The following is a 20,792-nucleotide window of genomic DNA, read 5'->3' as shown; positions in this document are numbered from 1 at the left end:
TGTATAGTGGATATGTAGAAACAAGTTTTCACTGTGTTTTTCTTGTACTAGCTGGCACGTAGGTGTTTTTGAATATAGTAACAATGATTAACAGCTCGAGTTCTAATAGAAGTCTCATTTCTGGTAATGTTTCATGAAGTGATAAATTCAAGAGGTGCTATTTGCAAGCTGTCTGGCAACTCTGTGATGTTGTAAGAGGTTACTGTCCCCATAGCAGAAGCAGCAGAAATCACTGGGCATTCTGCTTGTGCTGTCCTCAGGGACAGCTGAGGAGCAGGCACCATTCACCTTGTATCTGCTACTGTAAAGTGGTAATATCTGGTGGAAGACTGGGTAGGAGAGTTGTGGGGAAAAGGCTTTACAGTGGATTAATCCAACAATTTATTTATTTAATATAAACTTTGCCTATTTAAGTTGGTCTGGTGCAAGTCTTCTGCTTTACAGTCTGAAGAGCTGACAAGCACGCATTGAAAGTTTTATATTAATTACTCTTGTCCATACTTGAACTCTTCTCGGGAAACATACAAGACTATTCTACTTGTTTGTAGGTTCTGTTCCTTTTCAGATTGATTTGGTAGTTCAAAGCCAGCCTTGTTCTACTCTTCAGTTTTTATCTAACTCTACCAAGTATTTCTTTCACTCAAATTTAATCCACATTTATTTTTGTGTTACGTTGCCAGGAATATCTTTGTACGATTAGAAATGGTTGCACTTAACAGTTGGTTTCTTCCAAAGAGGGATACTATGTACTTGAAATAGTTTGGACTGCTATTTATTTTGGTATACGAGTAGCTTCTTCAGTAAGCAATTATCAAGTCCTTCACAAGTTAGAAATGTTACTGTCGAGATCTTAGAGCTTAAAACCATCAGTTTGTATGCTTGAGTTCATAAAACATTTGTTTGTGAAATCTGTAGTTCTGGAATACTTATTATGTGGGTAGTATGGGGGATAATAAATCATGAGATACTGAGAGTAGTTTAAAGTAACATTTTTGCTGAGCTGTTATTTATAGTCAAATTACAAAAATACTTTTTAAAATTATTTTTGAATACAGATATGCTCCATTTAGAAAGTAAATGAGTATTAAACCTGCTTATAGTGATGTTTGCTGAAATTTCACATAGTTGTCTTAATATTTTGAGTAAGTTATTGTTTAATTGGCCTGATAGCAGCTTGGAGAGCCAAACACTGGTTTAGCTGTTTCTTAGATTTAAGTGTTGGTAGCCCTACTCAGTTCATTCAGAATGCTATACATGCAATTGGTCTGTTAAATACTTTTTTTAAAAGATATTTCCACACAAAGAAACCTCATTTTTTTTCTCTCCCCTCTGTTTCCAAAGCTGAAAGTTGGCTTCAAAAGAAAAATGACAATTTAGTGTCTATATAGTGGGGTTTATACAGGAAACGTGGTTCTGTTTCCTATGTTCAGTTGTGCTGATGAAGGTGGACATACTTTGTTTCCACATTGTCAGTTTGCATAATGAAGCATAAGGATCTATCTGCCTTCTGGCAAACAGGTATAATAAGAGTACTAGACATAGGTGATGTACTGGATTATGTCAGTAAAAGCTCTGAAGACAACTCTGTGCTTTAAATGGGATTTTCATAGGCTATGTGTTGTCCTCTGACTTGTCTTACTGAGGAGCTCTTATGATGTATTACAAAGGACACCAAGTGCGCAAGAGAGATGAAAATACTCATCAGTTCCTAAAGCCTTCTTTTGTCAAAGTGGAGATGACCTGACAGTTAACTTACTTTCATTCAAAACCGAGCAAACAAAAAATCCCCACCATTCTTTCAAGTTTGGAACTGATAGACTGCTGCTTTTCTAGTCAGAGCAGCACTGCCATCTCCTTTTATCAATCATTTTCTCTTATATTATTACTATTCTAACAATATTTTTATATTACTGTCTGAACCAATAAGGCTCTCAGTGTTAAATTTATTGAGAGTAGTGAAGCTGAAATCAAATATGCCAGTACCAGAAGTGATAAATAGTATCCTTTACTAGATGATTGAGGAATATACATTCAAGTCTGTCTAAATTTGGATAGGGTTTCATTGTGACAGTATGGCCATCTCTGACATTTTATGTGCAGCTGTCACATGGAATATTTAATTCTTCTTGCTCCTGTGTAATACTTCCTACAACAGTTCTCATTTTGCTGTACAGAACACACTGAGATAAAGGAAAGGATATTTTATATCAGTGCAGCTCTGCATCTATCTGAAATCCTGGCTGAGCTCTGCTTTCTGGAATGCGAAAATAGCGAATCTCCTTTCAGTATGGGACAGTGAGTAAGGTGTCATTTTCTGACATTTTAGAAAGGTTATTAGTCAAACTGCAGGCAATTTAGTATGAAGCTTTTAAAAAAAAAAAAAACAACCTCCACACCCAAGATAAAAACAAGAACAGCAGGAAAACAAACAAAAAAAAACCACTATTTCTATTTTACGGTAAAGTAGGAGAGTGCATTTTCCAAGAGCTCATTATTAATGTTAGGTGGTTTGTAGTAAGTTGCTTAATTTTTTTTCATATGTATTATGGGTGTTTGTGGTTATGTCTTGTGGTTACAGTCTGTCTTGGGACCAGTACTGTTTAATGTCTTTATTAGCGACATAGACCATGGGTTTGAGTGCAACCTCAGCAAGTTTTCAGATGACACCAAGCTGAGTGGGGCAGTTGATACACCAGAAGGAAGGGATGCCATCCAAAGGGACCTGGGTAAGCTCGAGAAGTGGGCCCGTGTGAACTGTGTGAGGTTCAATGAGGCAAAGTGCAACGTGCTGCACCTGGGTCAGGGCAATCCCAGACATGAGGACAGACTGGGAGAAGACCTCATTGGGATGAGGATTTGGCGGTTCTGGTGGGCAAAAAGCTCAACATAAGCCAGCAGTGTGTGCTTGCAGCCCAGAAGGCCGGCTGCATCAACAGAGGCGTGGCCACTAGGTCGAGGGAGGTGATTGTTCCCCTCTGCTCTGCCCTTGTGAGGTCCCACCTGGAGCCATGCATCCAGGTCTGGGGCCCCCAGTACAAGGAAGGATGTGGACCTGTTAGAGCAAGTCCAGAGGAGGGCTACAAAGATGCTCAGAGGCCTGGAGCACCTCTCCTGTGAAGAAAGGCTGAGAGAGCTGGGGCTGTTCAGCCTGGAGAAGAGAAGGCTCTGGGGAGACCTCACTGTGGCCTTTCACTACTTAAAGTGGGCTTATAAAAAGGGTGGAGAGGAACTCTTTACTTGGGTAGATAATGACAGAACAAGGGGAATGTTTTTAAACTTAGAAGGAAGATTTAGGTTAGATGTTAGGAGGAAATTCTTCACTCGCTGGGAGGTGAGGCACTGGCACAGGCTACCCAGAGAAGCTGTGGATGCCACATCCCGGGAGGTGTTCAAGGCCAGGTATGATGCAGCCCTGGGCAACCTGGTGGGGTCTAGTGGGGGTTGTTCCTGCTCATGGCAGGGGGTTGGAACTAGGTGATCTTTAGGGTCCCTTCTAATCCAAGCCATTCTATGATTCTGTGTTATTTAATGGGCTTTTACAAGAATTCTAGGTATTTGGTACAATTTGATGCTGACACTGTAGAGAAAGAAGGGTAATCAACTTAAGAAAAACTGAGTAGAAGGCATTATAAAATAATTTATGATTTTTATGACCGGTCCTGACAGTGAGCTGCTCAGTTAATCAAATATGATAAATTTTTAACAGAAAGCATTTCACAAGGTAATGTAATTTAAATGCTGTAGTAACATTTATCTCCAAAATTTTTCTTGAATACAGAGATATAAAAGGGAGATTTGCTTTTTTCACATGATCTGAATAAAGATATTAAACCAAAGCAAAATAAAAATCAGTTTTATTCATGAAATTAAACCATTGACACCTATTTGTGCTGAAGCGCACAATTATTTATAGATTAAGTATTAATTTAGTTTATAAATGCTTCCGGTGTCACAGTAACGAATAACTTTCATAATTGTATCTTTGCAAGTCTAACGTTGGTTAAGAGGTCTTGTCTTCTAGTTGGTAGCTGTTACAGGTGTTCATGTTGTCATGGTGCCCCCTGGTTCTTGGAAGGTATGCATCAATTTTTGCCTACTCCAATAAAACTACTGTTCCTGAATCTGTCTTGTTGTCAAAATGTGTGGTATTTATCAGCAACTTGTGGAGGTTAGTGTTCGTTGTTCTTGATTATGTTTCTGTAAAGTGCTGTTTTCTGTTTACATTAATATCCTGGTACTGAACTTCTGTGGCAGTTCAGAATCTGAGAACTGTTGCTACTCTATAAAGAGTAGTATGTGTGTCAAAACCAAGCCTTTTACATGGACATTAGAAGTTTGTGTAGTGATAGGGCAAGGGGGAATGGTTTTAAACTAAAAGAGGGAATATTTAGATTAGAGGTTAGGAGGAAATTCTTTACTATGAGGGTGGTGAGTCATTGGACCAGGTTGCCCAGAGAAGCTGTGGATGCCCCATCCCTGGAAATGTTCAGTGTCAGGCTGGATGGGGCTTTGGGCAACCTGGTCTGGTGGGAGGTGTCCCTGCCTGTGGCAGAAGGGTTGGACTGGATGATTTTTAAAGTTCCTTTCCAGCCCAAACCATTCTATGATTTTGTAACCTCAGCCTAGTGGCAGGGGCAGAGTGAGGAAACCTTGATGCTGTGCATGCACTTTTGAGCGATAGTTAAGATGTTGGTGTGCTAGCAACACTGTTTTAACTGCAAATCTAAAGTACAGCACTATCTGGGCTGTTATGTCGCTATCCCAGACAGACCCAGTACAGCAGCTCAGAATGTGGCTTACTTTCATTTCATCAAGAGCTCACTGCTGACTGTTCAGGTCATTGATCCGGCAGTCATTTTGTATAAGGCAGTTCCCTAACCCATTATTCTCATGCCTGTATTGTTGCATGGGTTATTCTGTGCCATGTGCAGTGCTTTGCATTTTAGTGTCTCGCGGTTCCTGTCAGCTCTAGTTTGTTGAAGACCCTCTGAATAACACCTCTGTTCTCCCAACACTTTGACTACTTCCTGACCTCCAAGCCTGATGTTGCCTGCAGACATGTTGCGGGAGCATTCCATCCTGGTTTTAAGGTCGTTGATGAACATGTTAAACAGTGTTAACCCAGTGTCAGCTTCTGAAGATTCTCTTCTGTAACTGACTTCCAGTTAGATTCTAAATGATTGATCACTAGCCTTTAGGTTTGGCTGTCTATACAGGTTTTCAGACACCTCGACATCAATATTTATCCAATTTGGTAAAAGGATACTATGGTAGATGGCATTGGAATCCCTACTGGAGACAAAGTAAATAAGATCCTTTGGTGTTCTACTTCCACAGAACCAGTTGTTTCCCCATAAAAAAGTTATCAAGTTAGTTGCACACAGTTTGCCCTTGATAAATCCTTCCTAGTGTTTCCTAGGTAGCTTATTGTCCTCTTTGGACCTGGAAGTGACTTTCAGGAATATTTGCTGTATCATTAGTCTGAGGAACGAGATGAGGCTGATTGGCTTTATAGTTTCGCAGATTTCCCTTTTAGCCTTTTTCTTTTTTTTTTTTTTTTTGAACATGAATACAGCCTTTACTAGTGATTTCCTTTGGTCACAGTGAACTTTAAAGATGTTAGAAATTCCTTTGGTCATATTGGAATTGGACAACTGGTGATCTATTTGCATTACAAAAACTTTTCAGAGTTGAGTGATTTCGTGTTCAAATGTCTTGATTTTGAAACTTCCAGCTGGAAGCACATTTTGAACTACTGAAGTTCTTTACATTGGTTAGGTACTTGAAATGTAGAAACTTACTTTAAATGTCTTGTCAAAGATGAGTAGAAGTCTAATGAATTTTCTCACATTTTTCAGGAGCTGGTGAGTCAGGGAAAAGCACAATTGTCAAACAAATGAAGTAAGTATGGTAAAATATATTTATAGAGAAATGTTTTTTTTTTTTTTTACTTGAATAGAGAATTTGTTTATTTTCCTTCCATAGGATTATCCATGAAGCTGGTTATTCAGAAGAAGAATGTAAACAGTACAAAGCTGTTGTCTACAGTAACACCATTCAGTCCATTATTGCTATCATTAGAGCAATGGGGAGGTTGAAGATAGACTTCGGTGATCCAACCAGGGCTGTGAGTATTGAAGTACACATGCACATATAAAGCTGAAATATCCATTCATTTTCAGTTTTTGTCCATTGTTATTTCCTGGAAAAAATCTCTTCCTATCTAAAAATCTTTGTAGGTCAGAAGGTTTGATAAAGATGAATGTCATTTAGTTTTCTATCACAATGCTCTACAGAGCAATCAGCTCTTCATTGATTCAGAACAACTATTTGGTTTAGATACAGTTCTCCAAATTGTATCTAAATTTGGAGAACTAAACACCTGAGTCTTAGGGCTTTTTTGAAAAAACAACAAGCTGTGTAGTCATACTTCTTAGTAGGCAGGTAGGCATCTAGCTGTTCTCTGCACTTCTCTATTGACTGGTAGGCACAGTAGTGCCTAAAACATTCCCACCTCTGGACTGAATCCCGTTTCATACTGATTTCCAGTGTGGATAACTTTATTGTACTCTAAGTCACAGGCATAGCCCTGCTGCTGGTATCCATTTTTTCATCATACCGCATGATTTAGGGATTTTTCCCAAGAAATCAGAGATCTTTTTCTAGGCTTTCCTGTACATTTTGAATCCAATTTCATCCACTTATTGGAGATAGTCTTCAGAACTGATCCTTTTTGCTTATCATCTTCTCAAATCCTAACCCTGTACTCTTACCTGTGGTGAATCTGTTTGTGTCCCTGTCTGGTCAGGGGGATAGATGCTCTAAATCTCTCTATAAAATGCTTCCTTAATTGTTTTCGCTTGTGCACTGTGTGCAGGAGTCCACTCTGTGCTGCAGTGCTGAAATATATCACCAAAGTTCCTAATCTGAACAGCACTGTAATTTAATTCAGGATTTGTGGCTTTGTTTTCTTTGCATAGACATTAATGAGAGAATAGGGAGTGCCAACCAGTGCAGGTTTTGAAGCACAAACTAGCCAGATAGCAGCTATCTTGCAGGAGGGTTGGAGGAAGAAATTTTGCTCTTCATGTATTGAAATAAATATGTAAGGTAGTTGGAGGGATATCTTGTCATAATTTAGTTCTTTTCATTGTGTTAATATTGAATTACAATTGGGGGGGGGAGTCTTGAAAAATAAGAAATAGTATGCAAACGCTTCATTCTTGATAAAGTCTTGTGTTCAAAATCTTATTGATGGCTTAAAAAAAGAGCGTGACCTCAATAACCTTGCTTGATGCATTGGGTATGCTTGTCACAAAGACAAACATTACGTTAAGTGGGTATTGAAGTTGTAAATGAAATCTTAAGTCTGTTTGGTAGTCATATGTAAATTATTAGACAATTTTCCTTTAAGTCTTTCATCATTTTTAGTTTATGTACATATGTTAATTCCACCTGAAACCTGCTTAACTGTAAATGTAACTAGTAAAAGCTTTGTGTTGTTTTGTTATTCCTCTCTAGCGTTGTTCTCATGTTTTCTGTTGTGTCTTGAGACCAAAGTTTGCCAGGGCAGGAGTGGTATCTTAGTGCATGATAGTTCAGTATTTGTTTGATGAAGTCCTATCTGGAGTCTGGCAGCTAACGTTTGGAAAAGGCAGATGGTAGATTCCTGTTACTAAATACGTGTTAAAAGAAAACAGAATGAAGAGTGAGTTTAGGTGTGATCAGCTAAAGTAACTAGCAAGATTTTGAAAGCTGTGTATGGTATCAACTTGAAATAATCTGTTTGTCAACTTCAGAGAACGATCTAAGTGATAATGCAAACTTTTGTCAGGGATGGTTGTGAAATAACTGTCTATCCCCTAGCACCTAGGCAGGTCTCGGTGATCTGCGTTCTTTTTACAGAGCAACACTTGCTGTTGAAAGTCAGTATTAGACTCGAATGGAAGCAGCCTTGTTGCAGTATGATTAAAGGAAATTTTCTGTCGTTGGTTAATAATGAAAATAGGACTCAGCTGTTACGTCCTACATCATTTATGGTATCTAGTACTTGCCATGATTAGAAAAGGGATATGAGGGTAACAAATAACATTTCTTATTTTAATGGTTGGGCTTTTAAAAATAGAAACTGATTCTCTTCCTGCTCCCTCTTCCACCCTCGCAATAAAAAAAAAATAAAAATCCCACAATATTAGAGAATGTAGAGACAGAACTTACAGAGCTACTTGAAACAGAGTAAGTTTTGCATGTGAAGTCAGACCATGGCAGGTGTGAAATGATGTTTTAATAGTTCATGACAAGACTGGCTGATGGTTTCCAGTTTCTATCATGTATTGTAATATATTGGCTTTTCCTTCAAGATCTGTGGTTTCTATCAGTTGTAGATCCTTGACATTTTCATCCACAAACAATATTCAAAAACAAAATCGTCATTGAAGTTTCTTTTATGCGGGCATATTGTTGAAGCTACAGTCAGTGAGATCTGATTATCCTACTCTTTGATCTTTAATACTCTTTTGTTTTATGCAATTATTATTGCAATCCACTGAACTCTTATTAGCAATTTTTCTTGTGGATGTACAAGTAATCAGTATTCTGTTCATTTTTTGACAAATGTCCATTTTTAGAATTGTAGCTTTCACAAGACCTATGTCTTAGTTACCTGTTGTTTATATGTATAACTACTTGTTTATACACACAGATAGGTATAAATGTCTTCAAGTCTACCTTGAGTTGACTGAACAGCAAGCTTTTTGTTTCCAGGCTGTGAATATCAGTGTTACTCTATCTGCAAACAATTTCCCTGTTAGCTGTCATAAAACTGTTGACTATTTAAGCCTACAGCAGGCAATCTCTTTAGAATAACCATTACTTTCTACGTTTATCCTGAAAATGTTATTCCTCACAGCTTATTGTTTGAACAGCAAAGGTGATAGAAACTGTTTTTTTCTACAGATTTGCATCAGTATCTTACTTGCTATTCTGTGAGAATAACTTTACATGTTGCATTTTTAATTCTTTCTTGAAATTCTTTCAGTTCCCAGCTGATTTACCTAAACCCCTCTCTTTTCACCTTTCTCCTTTTTCCTTTTTCGTCTGTTCTTTCTTTTATTTATTAGACAAACAGTACATGCTGTGGGTAGTAGTTACAGGCCACAAGTATGCTGATTTTGCTGGCTGGCACACCTTGGCAATAGATCACATACAAACTGTAACTACAGTCAAGCAGCTACTCCCATGAAAATATTAATGTGGATATGTTTTTCCTCTACCCAGCTGCTGTCTTCTTTTTCCAGTATCTTACAGATCTAACAGTGTTAGTCTCTTTCCTCAGTCAGAATTGGATAAGTTAGACAACTATTCAAATTCTGTTAAAGGAGACTGGGGATTGATATTCTGTACTCCAATAGCCTCATTTTCAGAGGCAGTCATTATATGAATGCACAAATTGCTGTTTTTCTTAAAAACAAACAAACTAAAATATGTGACCAAACAAACAAACAAAAAACCCACTTGATTTCTTGACATGGATTTACCAAGAAAACTTGGTGTATGTAGAATAGTTAAGTTGATGGATATGTGTAACTGATTTATCTGGAAAAGTTTTAAGTATATTTCTCTTTACTAATGAATATTTATCAATTCCAAACAAATCTTTTGAAGTTTACACGATTAATGTGTATTCTGCAGTCAATATACATCTGCATATCCAAAGGTTCTAATATGCATTGTAACTGTTCTATTCAGTTTGTGGCATATGCTAAGCAAATAAGGTCAACGTTAGACTTCAGCACAACATATGTGACTACTTCCATTTATAGAAGTTCATTTCAAGTGACAAACTGATCAGAAGTTTTGTCAGCTTATGTGAAGTTGAGTGGCCTTGTCTTTTTATGTTGTTGAAAAAAGGTGGGAAGTCATTCTATGTAGAAAACTAATTATTTTCTTTCACATTTTTTGTTTGGTTACATTAATGTATACCGGGTTAAGTAACCTACTCCTTTGCTGAATGTAATCCTTAATCCTGAGTGAGAGGAGAAGGTAGTATACCTTTGTTATATTTCTTAATGTTTGTCTCTCCATTTTCTGTTTGTACACTAAAGGATGATGCTCGTCAACTCTTTGTGTTAGCTGGAGCAGCAGAAGAAGGATTTATGACTGCAGAGCTTGCTGGTGTTATCAAAAGACTGTGGAAAGACAGTGGAGTACAAGCTTGTTTCAACAGATCTAGAGAATACCAGCTTAATGACTCTGCTGCCTAGTAAGTACTATGTGACAAACAATACTTCTGTTTTCAAGTAGTAGCTAAAGGAATAAAAGAGAAGTCTAACCTTTGAGTAATTCTGTTCCCATACAAACAGAAAATTTAGAAGTACCTAGACAAAGATTTTGTCTGCTTGGGTCAGAATGGTGCACATAACTTTTGCAAATGGAGAGGAAGAGGTGTGGTATAACTGAATTTAAATCATTTGGAGGATGACTTACCTCCTCTGTTCAGTTTTGTGTTTTTTTTTTTTAGATAAATTCTTCTCAAATTTCATAAGAAAGCTGGTCTTTTAATCATATTATTTTGTCCTGAAAATTGCTAACTTCTGGTTACAGTAAAGGGAGAACTTAATATCTTTTCTATCACTATGCAAAAAGCACTAGTAAGATTTGTATTGTTATGAGAAACTTCACGCTTCTTGGTGTGCATCACAATATTAATATTAATTATTAGTGACTGGAATTTAATATTGTAAAAAATGTGTAATTAGAAATTCCCGATTTAAAGTTATAGCGGTCATATATTTAGCATTGTTTAAAAATATTTATTAATTCTGGCCAACATACTGGGTTGTCCTTTTCACACCTGTTATCAGTTCCAGAGTAATTAGTTTTTGCTTTATAGTTCAAAGAAAATTGTAGTTCACTAAGAGGTTACAAAAATGAAAGTCGTCTTCTAGTTAATACAAATAAAATTGGTAAATGTGGAACCATGTTTACATCCTGGGATTTCATAATAATTCTTTTTATTGGGGTCAATTGTATATGTTTTCTTCTAGGGTGAAAGTGTATCTAAAACTTCAAAAGAAATTAGCAGGAAAATAATCTGTGTCTTATCTTTTCTGTCTTACCTCAGAGACAGCTGTTCATATAAAAGTCAGGTACAATGTAATGGATAGACGTAGGACTTCTGTGATTCTTTGCAATTATCTGGTTACTATTTTAGGAATAACTGAAAGCAGTGTTTATTTTTACCTTCAGTTACTTGAATGACTTGGACAGGATAGCACAAACCAGCTACATTCCAACCCAGCAGGATGTTCTCAGGACTAGAGTGAAAACTACAGGAATAGTGGAAACTCACTTTACTTTCAAAGATCTTCACTTTAAGTATGTAAATTTATTATATTGCATGTTTATCTGTCTGTTACGGCTTCTGTAAAGTTCTTGTGGATATGCTTTCAGTAATGCAATTTAGCAAATTTTGTATAGTCACAGTTTTGATTATTTTTCTTTTAGCTGAAAAACTTCTTCATGCTTGGCTCAATTTTCTGAAGGCAAATGGGAGTCATTTGAAATCCAATCATAATGCATAATAAATATGGAGATATTAAGTAATAAATGCTTTGTTTATATTGGAAGCTTTTTGTAAAGATACTTTCTATGTAAATCAAATCTCATAATACTCAATATTGTATTGCATTAATATGTAGCTGTTCTGTCAGATTTTTCCATTTAAATTCTGTTGTAGAACTGGAGGCTTGTAAACATTTGTTGCTCTTTTAAAAAAAAAAAAAAAAAAAAAAAACCGCCAACAACTCCATTTTCATGGAGAACTGAATTCAAAACTGAATGGTAGTTTTTTAAGGTAGTACTTTATTTAGTGATGAAAGACTGTTATTTATGTTCCCTGTGATGTGAGGTTTACAAAATAACGTTAATAATTTTGAACATTTTATGTTCTGAGACATCCATGATGAAAGCAAAGGATAATATAAATGTAATACTATTGTAACTACTCCTGATTAGCAAGAATGAAGAGAAATCTCAGTAAAAATTGTATTGTATGTACATTTTAGATTGTGTAGGCATAGTTGTCAGAACATCTATACAGTAAATTTGTTCAGTATTGTCATGGAAAATGCTGTTTTTCATGTAATTGCTTAGTAAGTGTTGTAATATTAATGCTTCAGGATCACCAGTACTGTGGAAAATATATTTTGTTCCTTAATTTTAGGGGTTTAAGTGTACACATTTTTTTCCTCCATAAAATAATAGCTCTTAAAGTGTTCTGAGGAATCCTTTTTTTCTTATTTTTAAGTTCTTAAAGAGTAATCTTTGAAATGTTTTTGAAAATGCATTATTTTTGGAACATTTTAAATGGGCAATAAGAATGAGGATTATCACTTGCACAATAGTATACCTAAGCAGAAGACCTTGTTAGAGGTTATAATATTTCCAACAGATTTTGATAAGAAAGACAAGCCTTTTTTTCTTTTAATGTTTCCTTCTCTACTTTATATACTTTTTAATAGAAATCTAGTGACTCAGAACAATTTAAGATTTCTAAAAATGACAAGTTGCACCTGATGGGGTTCAATTAATCTTATGTAGTACACTAAATCAGTTGGTTTTCTATGTTTGTACCCCACACCTCCTCTTACAACCTGGGGAAAACAGGAAAGTGAGATGATCAAAGATGCATTCAGTTTTAATAAAAGTGAGACTTTCCAGATATATATCTTATCTTTTTTTGGTAACCATTCACCCTACCTTAAAATATTTGTCAAATAAGAAGTCTTCTGCAAGGTTGGGGCTTGGAGGGAGAAAACAAACAACTTGTATAACCTTAACAAACTCAAAAATCACAATAAATAACTGGTATCCTTCTGGCCTATGTCACATTTTTCACATTTTGTATGGGTACTGGAATCATATTCTCAGATGAAATAACCTGAAAGAAGCAGAACATGTCAAATTTGGCAACACTAGTTACAAAAAACCAATGTGCTAATGAAATACCTTGCACAAGCACTTAAATTTGCACAGTTGCTGATAAACCCTTTAGAAAGCTACCTGTATAGCTAAATAACATAGATTAGTAGGGTGATGACTGGAGAAGCATCTTTAGTGCTTTACATTTAGTTCAGTGAATTAATTTGTCTTAATATGGCATAGCCACCTTGCAATCTCACTGGAAATGTTTGCTTTCTTTAAGTAAATGAAATGGAAAGTCAATAAAGCATTTCTTTAATGACATCATTCTTTAGATAAGGGAGGTAGATTTGGGTGTTACAAACTTTCTTTCAGCACTGCCTTGTATTTCTTGTAGTTCATTGTAGACAAATTTATCATGAATAAACAATACATGATTCTTTTGAGTAGCTGAACCATTGACTGCAGTATGAGTTCCTAGGCAAAGAATGTTCCTGAGGCAAAGAATGGGCTTGCACACAACACTCTCACATTGGGAGGAGAAATCTGTAAAGCATTTGAGCTTCTCATTCTTTAAAACTTTTAAATTTGTCTGCAGATTAGGCAGCTGCTGTCAGTGTTTCAGTGTGCTGGGACTGTGACCTAACAATCTGTATATACAGGCTTCTAATGGAGTAGATGTCTCAAAGCTCCTAAGCCATGCCACTCTGTTTGGAATGGCTAATTATTTGGAAAGATACTGCAACCTTATCTTTTTTGAAGAATTTTGTGTGCCATATAATTCTTCTGTGCCTGTCTTTCTATGTACTGACATAATATGTAGAAGAACCCTCACGACAAAAGCCAAACCATCAGGCTCTTACTAATTCTGTTGAGATGTTCACTGTCAAACTGGTGCCAAAACTTCACCTAGCACTAAGTTTTAGCATATAAAAAAATCAAAGATGAGTGCAAAAAGGTTGTTTCGTGTAAAGAACTGGACATTTCAGTGCGCTGTTAGAAAGACAACCCCAAAAACAGACATCATTGGTAAAATAATGCCACTGGTGGAGAGTCTATTCTGAACTGAAACAAAGATTTCTGGCTAAAATCAGCATCTGCCCATATAAACTGAAAATTACACTTCTTTTATCTTCTGGAAGTCTTCAGTCTTATGCATTTTCCCTCACTTCCCAGAATCCATGCTGGCAGTGTAGTCTGCACGAGTCAAAATGATGGTTGGCATAAGGACCATGAAATACCAAACACTCACATCACAGATGTATGCTTCTTGTGCAGATCTATTCCTTTTTACATATTTTTGCAGTTCTTTGAAAGAGTTTTTGTTAATATGGTTCTTTATTCGTGTGCAATTTTGTGCAATGTTTCCTTACACATCTCAGTTACCATCTTAGTAATAATATTTTTACATTGAGTGGTGCCTTAAGATATGCTTAATCCAGTTGAGATCCATGCAGTTTGATATTACAGTACTGCCATTGGTATAAAGCTTTTATTTTATCATGTTCCTTAAAAGCTAGTATCCACAGAAAAGATACAAGGAACCATTTTCTTAATTTCTTAGTTATTTTCTTACTCATATTCTGGTATGTTCTGTAAACAATGAGATACGTTGTTGTTCAAGCCTACATGTCATTCTGTCTACCAAAAGACCTCAGTGTGGTAGCCTTATTACTGATAATCCTCAATGGTTCAGGCCATGCTGGAATATCTTTACAAGAATTATAATTATGCATCTTAACAGTTGTTACTTTGGATTTCTTTCCGTGATCATATGGCGTTCTATAACCAAATAAGGCTTTCATAGACTCATTAAGGTTGGAAAAGCCCTCCAAGATCATCTGGTCCAACTGTCCCCCTACCACCAATGTCACCCACTAAACCTAGACACCACGTCCAACCTTTCCTTGAACACCCCCAGGGGCTGTGACTCCACCACCTCCCTGGGCAACCTGTCCCAGTGCCTGACTGCTCTTTCTGAGAAGAAATGTCTCCTCATTTCCAACCTAAACCTCCCCTGGAGTAACTTGAGGCCATTCCCTCTCGTCCTATCGCTAGTTACGTGTGAGAAGAGGTCCCCACACCTTCCTTTCACATGCTAGCCTTTTTACTACTTAGAGAAAACTGGATGGAGTTGTAGGAAACAGTCTGTCCTGTTCTTCCCCTTCTGTCTTCACCCTCCCATATGAACGTTTTTATACGTATTGAATTCTCTGATTCTTTATAATAACTTGGAAGGAAGTTAAAATTACTTGAAAAAATCAACTGAAGACATTAAAATTCAGGCCTCTCTTAAAAGTAATAATTGCATTTCCTTGTAACTAGGAGGAAAAATTCAATTTTTGCATAATCGAGTATTTGCTAAGCAAGCTAGAGAAGTCATACGGTGACCTTTTCACATTGTTTTGAAACTGGAAGTAATCGCGAGGATTTGAAACAACACTTCTCATTCTGTGACAGGAAAGAGACAGGTGATAAAGTCTGTATTCTGTCTTACCTGAGAAGATTCAGCTATGCACATTTGTTTCAGGACAGCACTGTTATCCTCTTTTTGATGAAGTTATTTATTGGTTTAGTTCGTTATGTCTGGCTTGAAAAATACGTGAAGTACATAATGATATGAAAAGTTCAGTGTAGCTCAGAACAGTTAGGAAATGGCCATTAAAGTATGTAGATAGCAGAGAAAAGTAAATTGTTTTATACAGTGGTAATTTGTTGATCATCTGCTGCTAACTTCTGGAGTATGGTCTTTTTCTTTTACTCTATTTCAGTAAAGCTGAGAATTCAAAAAAACCCAAAAACCTTTATAGCTCAGTTTTCCCACCTAACTGCATTTCCAAAAAGTGTCTTTATTAGAAGGAAAATTATCATTATTCCTTATTATTTGATGCCTATTTTGTCTTTTAAGAAGAGCATTTTAAAAATTATGTTTACTGTCTCTTAAAAAAATTAAAATTCTCTTTAAATGTGGTCAGCTGAAAAAATCAAGTTGTAATTTATTTTAGTAGAGATAAGTTGAAAATCATCAATTTTTAGAGTTTCTAGGTTAAATCTAAAAAAATGAGAAATATATTTTATATTTATATTTGGATTCAGAACACTGAGATAACAAAAATAAAGTGTTATTTGTGTCCAACTTTCTTAGTGTAGCATTTTTCTCCTGATTACTGAAACAGACACCTATGCCCTTGGATGTAAAGAATTTTATATTCTTGACCTTTTATTACTTAAGACTTTTCATTCATTTGGGAGAAAGGTTGAAAAACTTTCATATAGTTTGCACTTAGTTAAGCTAACATTGTGTATTTTTATTTTATAGATTACAATTAACTTCATTAATGAAATAATTTGTAATTGTACAAATTATTTATAAATAAGCAGTTTTATATACCTTTCAAGTCACTTTCTCATGTTTTGTGAAATGTATAGTAAAACTTTTTAAGTTTCTTTTTTAAGGTTGTTTTATGCTGAGATGTTAAATTGAAATGTTGCAGATTTTATGCGGTTTTTCAAAATTCTTTGATCAAGCTTGCACAGCTGATGATTTCAGAGGTTATCACTTAACATTCAGAAAGCTGGAAATTCCAAAGTTCATTTCCTGCTTTGTACTTCTGTTTTACAGAATGTTTGATGTTGGAGGCCAAAGATCAGAGCGGAAGAAGTGGATTCATTGTTTTGAGGGTGTTACGGCAATTATTTTTTGTGTGGCATTAAGTGACTATGACTTGGTTTTGGCTGAAGATGAGGAAATGGCAAGTACCATGGTGTTGAAGAAAAGAATAGTTGTTATATAGAAACTGAATAAGTTTGAAAGGAAAGATCAATATCTCTTACAGTAGTACTCCTGTATAATATACAGACTTTGTGTGAAAGGTTTCAGAGAAATGGTGATAGAGTTTGTGCTTTCAAGTTTCAAAAATACTTCCTCATATTCTCAGGCGTACTTTGAGACAAGTATTCTTTTCAGTTGCATTTTTCCATATTCCAAAGGATGCAGAAATTAATGAGGATGTCAATAATACATATCCTAGTCTTTTTAAAGATGCTAGAAATATAAGAAATGGCTTTATCTGTTTCTTCTTTACTACATTTTATTTCACTTCCTCAGCCTTCATGTTTTTCTTCTTCCTAAATGTTTTACTCAATTCTCTTTCCTTAGTTATAGAAATCTTTCTTTTTCCTTTCCTATGCTTTCTCTTCTTTCAAGATGTGACTCCTCCCACATCAATATGCACAGAGTGTATGCTTTTTATTATCTGGGTAGTTGAAAGTGATGCTAGTCTGTTGTGTGTAAATCATTAACAGACTCCTCGTGTTCTGTAGCTTCTTGCAAAACGCTGTTGGGGGAGGAAAGAAAAGGGAAAAAAAAAAAAAAGGAAAAAAAAACACCTTCAAGTCAAATATTGTCAAAATAGGTCATATCTGCTATCCTGCAACTTAAATGGCTGGAAGCATTGCCAAATTACTTACGCGTTGGATAATTTTTCTACAGAGTTATTTTATTTATTTTTTTAAACCCACCAACCTGCTCTTTTAATTCTCTGCTTCTTTGGAACTACTCCTTTCCTTATGCTGGAATCTTGGCTATATGCAGAATTTAATTTTCAATTTTCAAAAGATCTAATAAGTGTAAGGCAAATTCAGGTTACTTGGAAACCTTTCTATAATATCCTTGCTGCAAAATGTCAAAACACGCTAAAAATTCCTATCATATTAGAAAAAACTTAAGCCTGGAAATGAGAAAAGAAAAATCAAAAAGTAGTTGCTTAAACCCTACTCACAGAGTCACGGAATCATTTATGTTGGAAAAAACCTTCAAAATCATTAGGTACATGAAAGTGTTCTTTGGCCTTTCTGTGTTTCTCTTGGTAAAATATGGTTCTGCATGCTGGAAATTTAGTTTTACAACTTACCTAGTTAATTTGTGGCTAACAAAAAATATGTATCCTGATTTTATTACTGAAGTCTGATAAAATACAGTAAGATTTTTGTTTGTTTGTTTGTGTTTTGTTTTCCAAATTACAGAATCGGATGCATGAAAGCATGAAGTTGTTTGACAGTATCTGCAACAATAAATGGTTCACAGACACTTCTATTATTCTCTTCCTGAACAAGAAAGATCTTTTTGAAGAAAAAATCAAGAGGAGTCCTCTCACTATTTGCTACCCTGAATATGCAGGTATTGGGAATGGGCAGATATCAAGTAATTTCCTTATTTTTGATGTACAAATTAGGAGGAATTTAATAACTCTAGGTGTCCAAATTATTTCAGTAAAATACAGTTTAAGTTGGTAGAATGTTTTTTATGAATCACAAATAAAATAGTGCTGAAGTCAGATTAATCTTTTCAACTAGATGAAATAATGCTGGTCCACTGATAGCATTTACGTTACTGCTGCAGTGCTTGTCAACCTAATCTGTTTAGCCTGTTCTTTATTCTGTTGTCCTCCTATCTTTTGTACTTTTTTTTCACCGAGCAGAAATCCCTGAGCATATATGAGAGTTTATTTGAAGGGAGAGTATACGTACATATTACAAGTAGTTGGCTTATTCAGGAAATACATAGCAAAAGATTATTTAATGAGTCTTAGACTATTTATGTATCATTTTCATTGTAACTTTAGACTGTTCTATTGTACGGAAAATATTAAATTAGTCAAAAAAAAAAGGCTTAGGAGAAATACATATACTATTTGTTTGTAACTTAATGGACCTTGGGTAGAAATAAACAAACCTGTTAAAAACATAAGAAGTGAAAGTGAAGGAAGCAAAATATCCTAGTCTAGGGAACAGTGTTAATTCAATAATGATTTGTTCCATCTACCACTGCAGTAAATACTCTTCCTGCAGTCCTTAGCCTATAATTATTAAAAATGTGTCCAGAGGGTTTCCCACACATTTTGTTGTAAAGCAGGGACTGTGAAATTACTTAAATCAGCATACTCCTTTTTAGGTTTAAGTAGCTATTTATTTAAGTTACTATTTGGAAATAACTTCAATCAAAGATATAATATACATCTTGTTCTTCCTGTTTGAAACCTGAGTAATTTTTTCCTTCTAGGATCAAACACTTACGAAGAAGCAGCTGCTTACATTCAATGTCAGTTTGAAGATCTTAACAAGAGAAAAGACACAAAGGAAATCTACACTCACTTCACATGTGCCACAGATACAAAAAATGTGCAGTTTGTTTTCGATGCTGTAACTGATGTCATTATTAAAAATAACCTTAAAGACTGTGGCCTATTCTAAGAACAGAGAAGAGATTGTTAATTGGTAAATTATATGCCTGAAAAAAGGACTTAGGCATTTGGAACATGCCCATGTTGTGTGAAACTTGCATAGATATACTTAATTCTCTTTATTTTATTTTTAGGTTTGAAGAACGACTTCGCACAATTCTAATCTGATTGGTTTCAAGTTGAAAGAAATACAAAATATGTTGTGCTGAATGATAGATCAGTACTGTACTTGCCTGTTTTAACAGCTTTATTTATGTTTGTCTTGTAAATTTAAGTAATTAGGTAACACTGAGATGTCTTTTGACTGTATGTAAACTTGTAGTAATGTATTTGTATAAACGTTGAACGGAATATTTTAGTAACTTGGTGTCCTCTAAAATTTCCATGGTTTATGAAGATACTGTTAGAGGAGACAGACACTTTTTGCCTTTGGATTATTTAAACATCTTGTAAAATTAAATTTTCTTTTCATCTTGAGGGTGCATGCTGCCTTACTACTTTCATTGGTAATACTGTATATGGTGTTAGCTTTTTTGATATTTAAACAGCCTCATACACCTGCTCACGTTTAAAGAAACGTAACCAATAAAACTTGTTTTTTTTTGCCTTAAGTTTTGAAAAAATGTTTTTATAAATTTAGGGTAAATAAAAAAATATTTTTAAAACTTAAATCCACAGCTTATGAAATCTGGGTTTGCAGTCTTTGCAGCACAAATGTGGCAACACTGAGAAATTGAATTTTAAGGTTCAGCTATTATTGAAGCTTATGGAAATGCAAAAAGGAAGTTGTTAAAAATATACTTGTAGAAATAAAAAAAAACAACAAAAAACTGTGGTCTTTACTCACTGGAGTGAATGGTCTATAAATAATGCCATTAACAAAGGCAGGACTTCAGAGTAATATGATTTTTTTTTTTTATTCTTGAGAATTAAAATTGTGTTCTCCTTTAACTCTTTGCTATCTTCTGGTAATAAAACTAAAACTATTTTGACAATTTAATAACCACAGAAATACTAAGTTCTCCAACCAGACATGGCACAATGTTTTCATGAATTAAAGCAATTTCCTGTTGTATATAAAAAAGAATCTTCATTATGTTCAGTAAGGTGATTCAGTGACTTTGCAGATACTGATTTTTTTAAATTTAATGATATTTAAAGTCTCATTCTCTTTAAATAATAAGTTAAAGATTATGATTTTCTTCTGGTTGGGCTTTCATTATGTGACTTGCAATCTTGGGTATTTGTCATCCATTGCCTTATGGTTAGTGCCAAAACTGATTTTTATACCTATTTTAAAAGAAATAAGCTTCTATTTGTAAATAAGTTCATGGATGGTTGTCTCAAATGTATGTCATCTAGGAAATACAAACATACCAAACTTGGAAGTATGATTTTCTATACTTGTTTAGAATATTCCAGGCAGCTACAGTACACTGTAAGTTCTTTTAGGATAAGTCTTTGAATCTGTTGCTATTTTTCTATATTATCGTAGCTTATATGTTCTTAGAAATGTTCAACCAAAATATTCAACTCATTGTTCTGTTATTTAATTTTTAATTGTGCATATGTTTCATTTAGGCCTCAGCTTAAGTAAAACTGTACTTCTTATTCTTTGACGTTTCCTTT

General features: G+C 35.1%; 1 protein-coding gene across 1 annotated transcript in view; it reads left to right on the top strand.

Annotated features, from left to right (window-relative positions):
* The window catches only part of GNAI1 (G protein subunit alpha i1), a 36,067-nt gene extending 16,301 nt beyond the window's left edge, over positions 1–19,766 (top strand). Inside the window, exons 2-9 of the mRNA XM_035549436.2 lie at positions 5,859–5,901; positions 5,986–6,127; positions 10,104–10,261; positions 11,248–11,376; positions 16,544–16,673; positions 17,947–18,100; positions 18,983–19,197; positions 19,298–19,766. Of these exons, the coding sequence (XP_035405329.1) occupies positions 5,859–5,901; positions 5,986–6,127; positions 10,104–10,261; positions 11,248–11,376; positions 16,544–16,673; positions 17,947–18,100; positions 18,983–19,173 (947 nt within the window). The 3' untranslated portion in view covers positions 19,174–19,197; positions 19,298–19,766. The remainder of the gene's footprint in view (positions 1–5,858; positions 5,902–5,985; positions 6,128–10,103; positions 10,262–11,247; positions 11,377–16,543; positions 16,674–17,946; positions 18,101–18,982; positions 19,198–19,297) is intronic.
* The last annotated feature ends 1,026 nt before the right edge of the window (positions 19,767–20,792 follow it).

Source organism: Cygnus atratus, chromosome 1 (genome assembly GCF_013377495.2).
Source record: "Cygnus atratus isolate AKBS03 ecotype Queensland, Australia chromosome 1, CAtr_DNAZoo_HiC_assembly, whole genome shotgun sequence".
Classification (NCBI taxonomy): Eukaryota; Metazoa; Chordata; class Aves; order Anseriformes; family Anatidae; genus Cygnus; species Cygnus atratus.
This window is presented reverse-complemented; position numbering and strand designations above follow the sequence as displayed.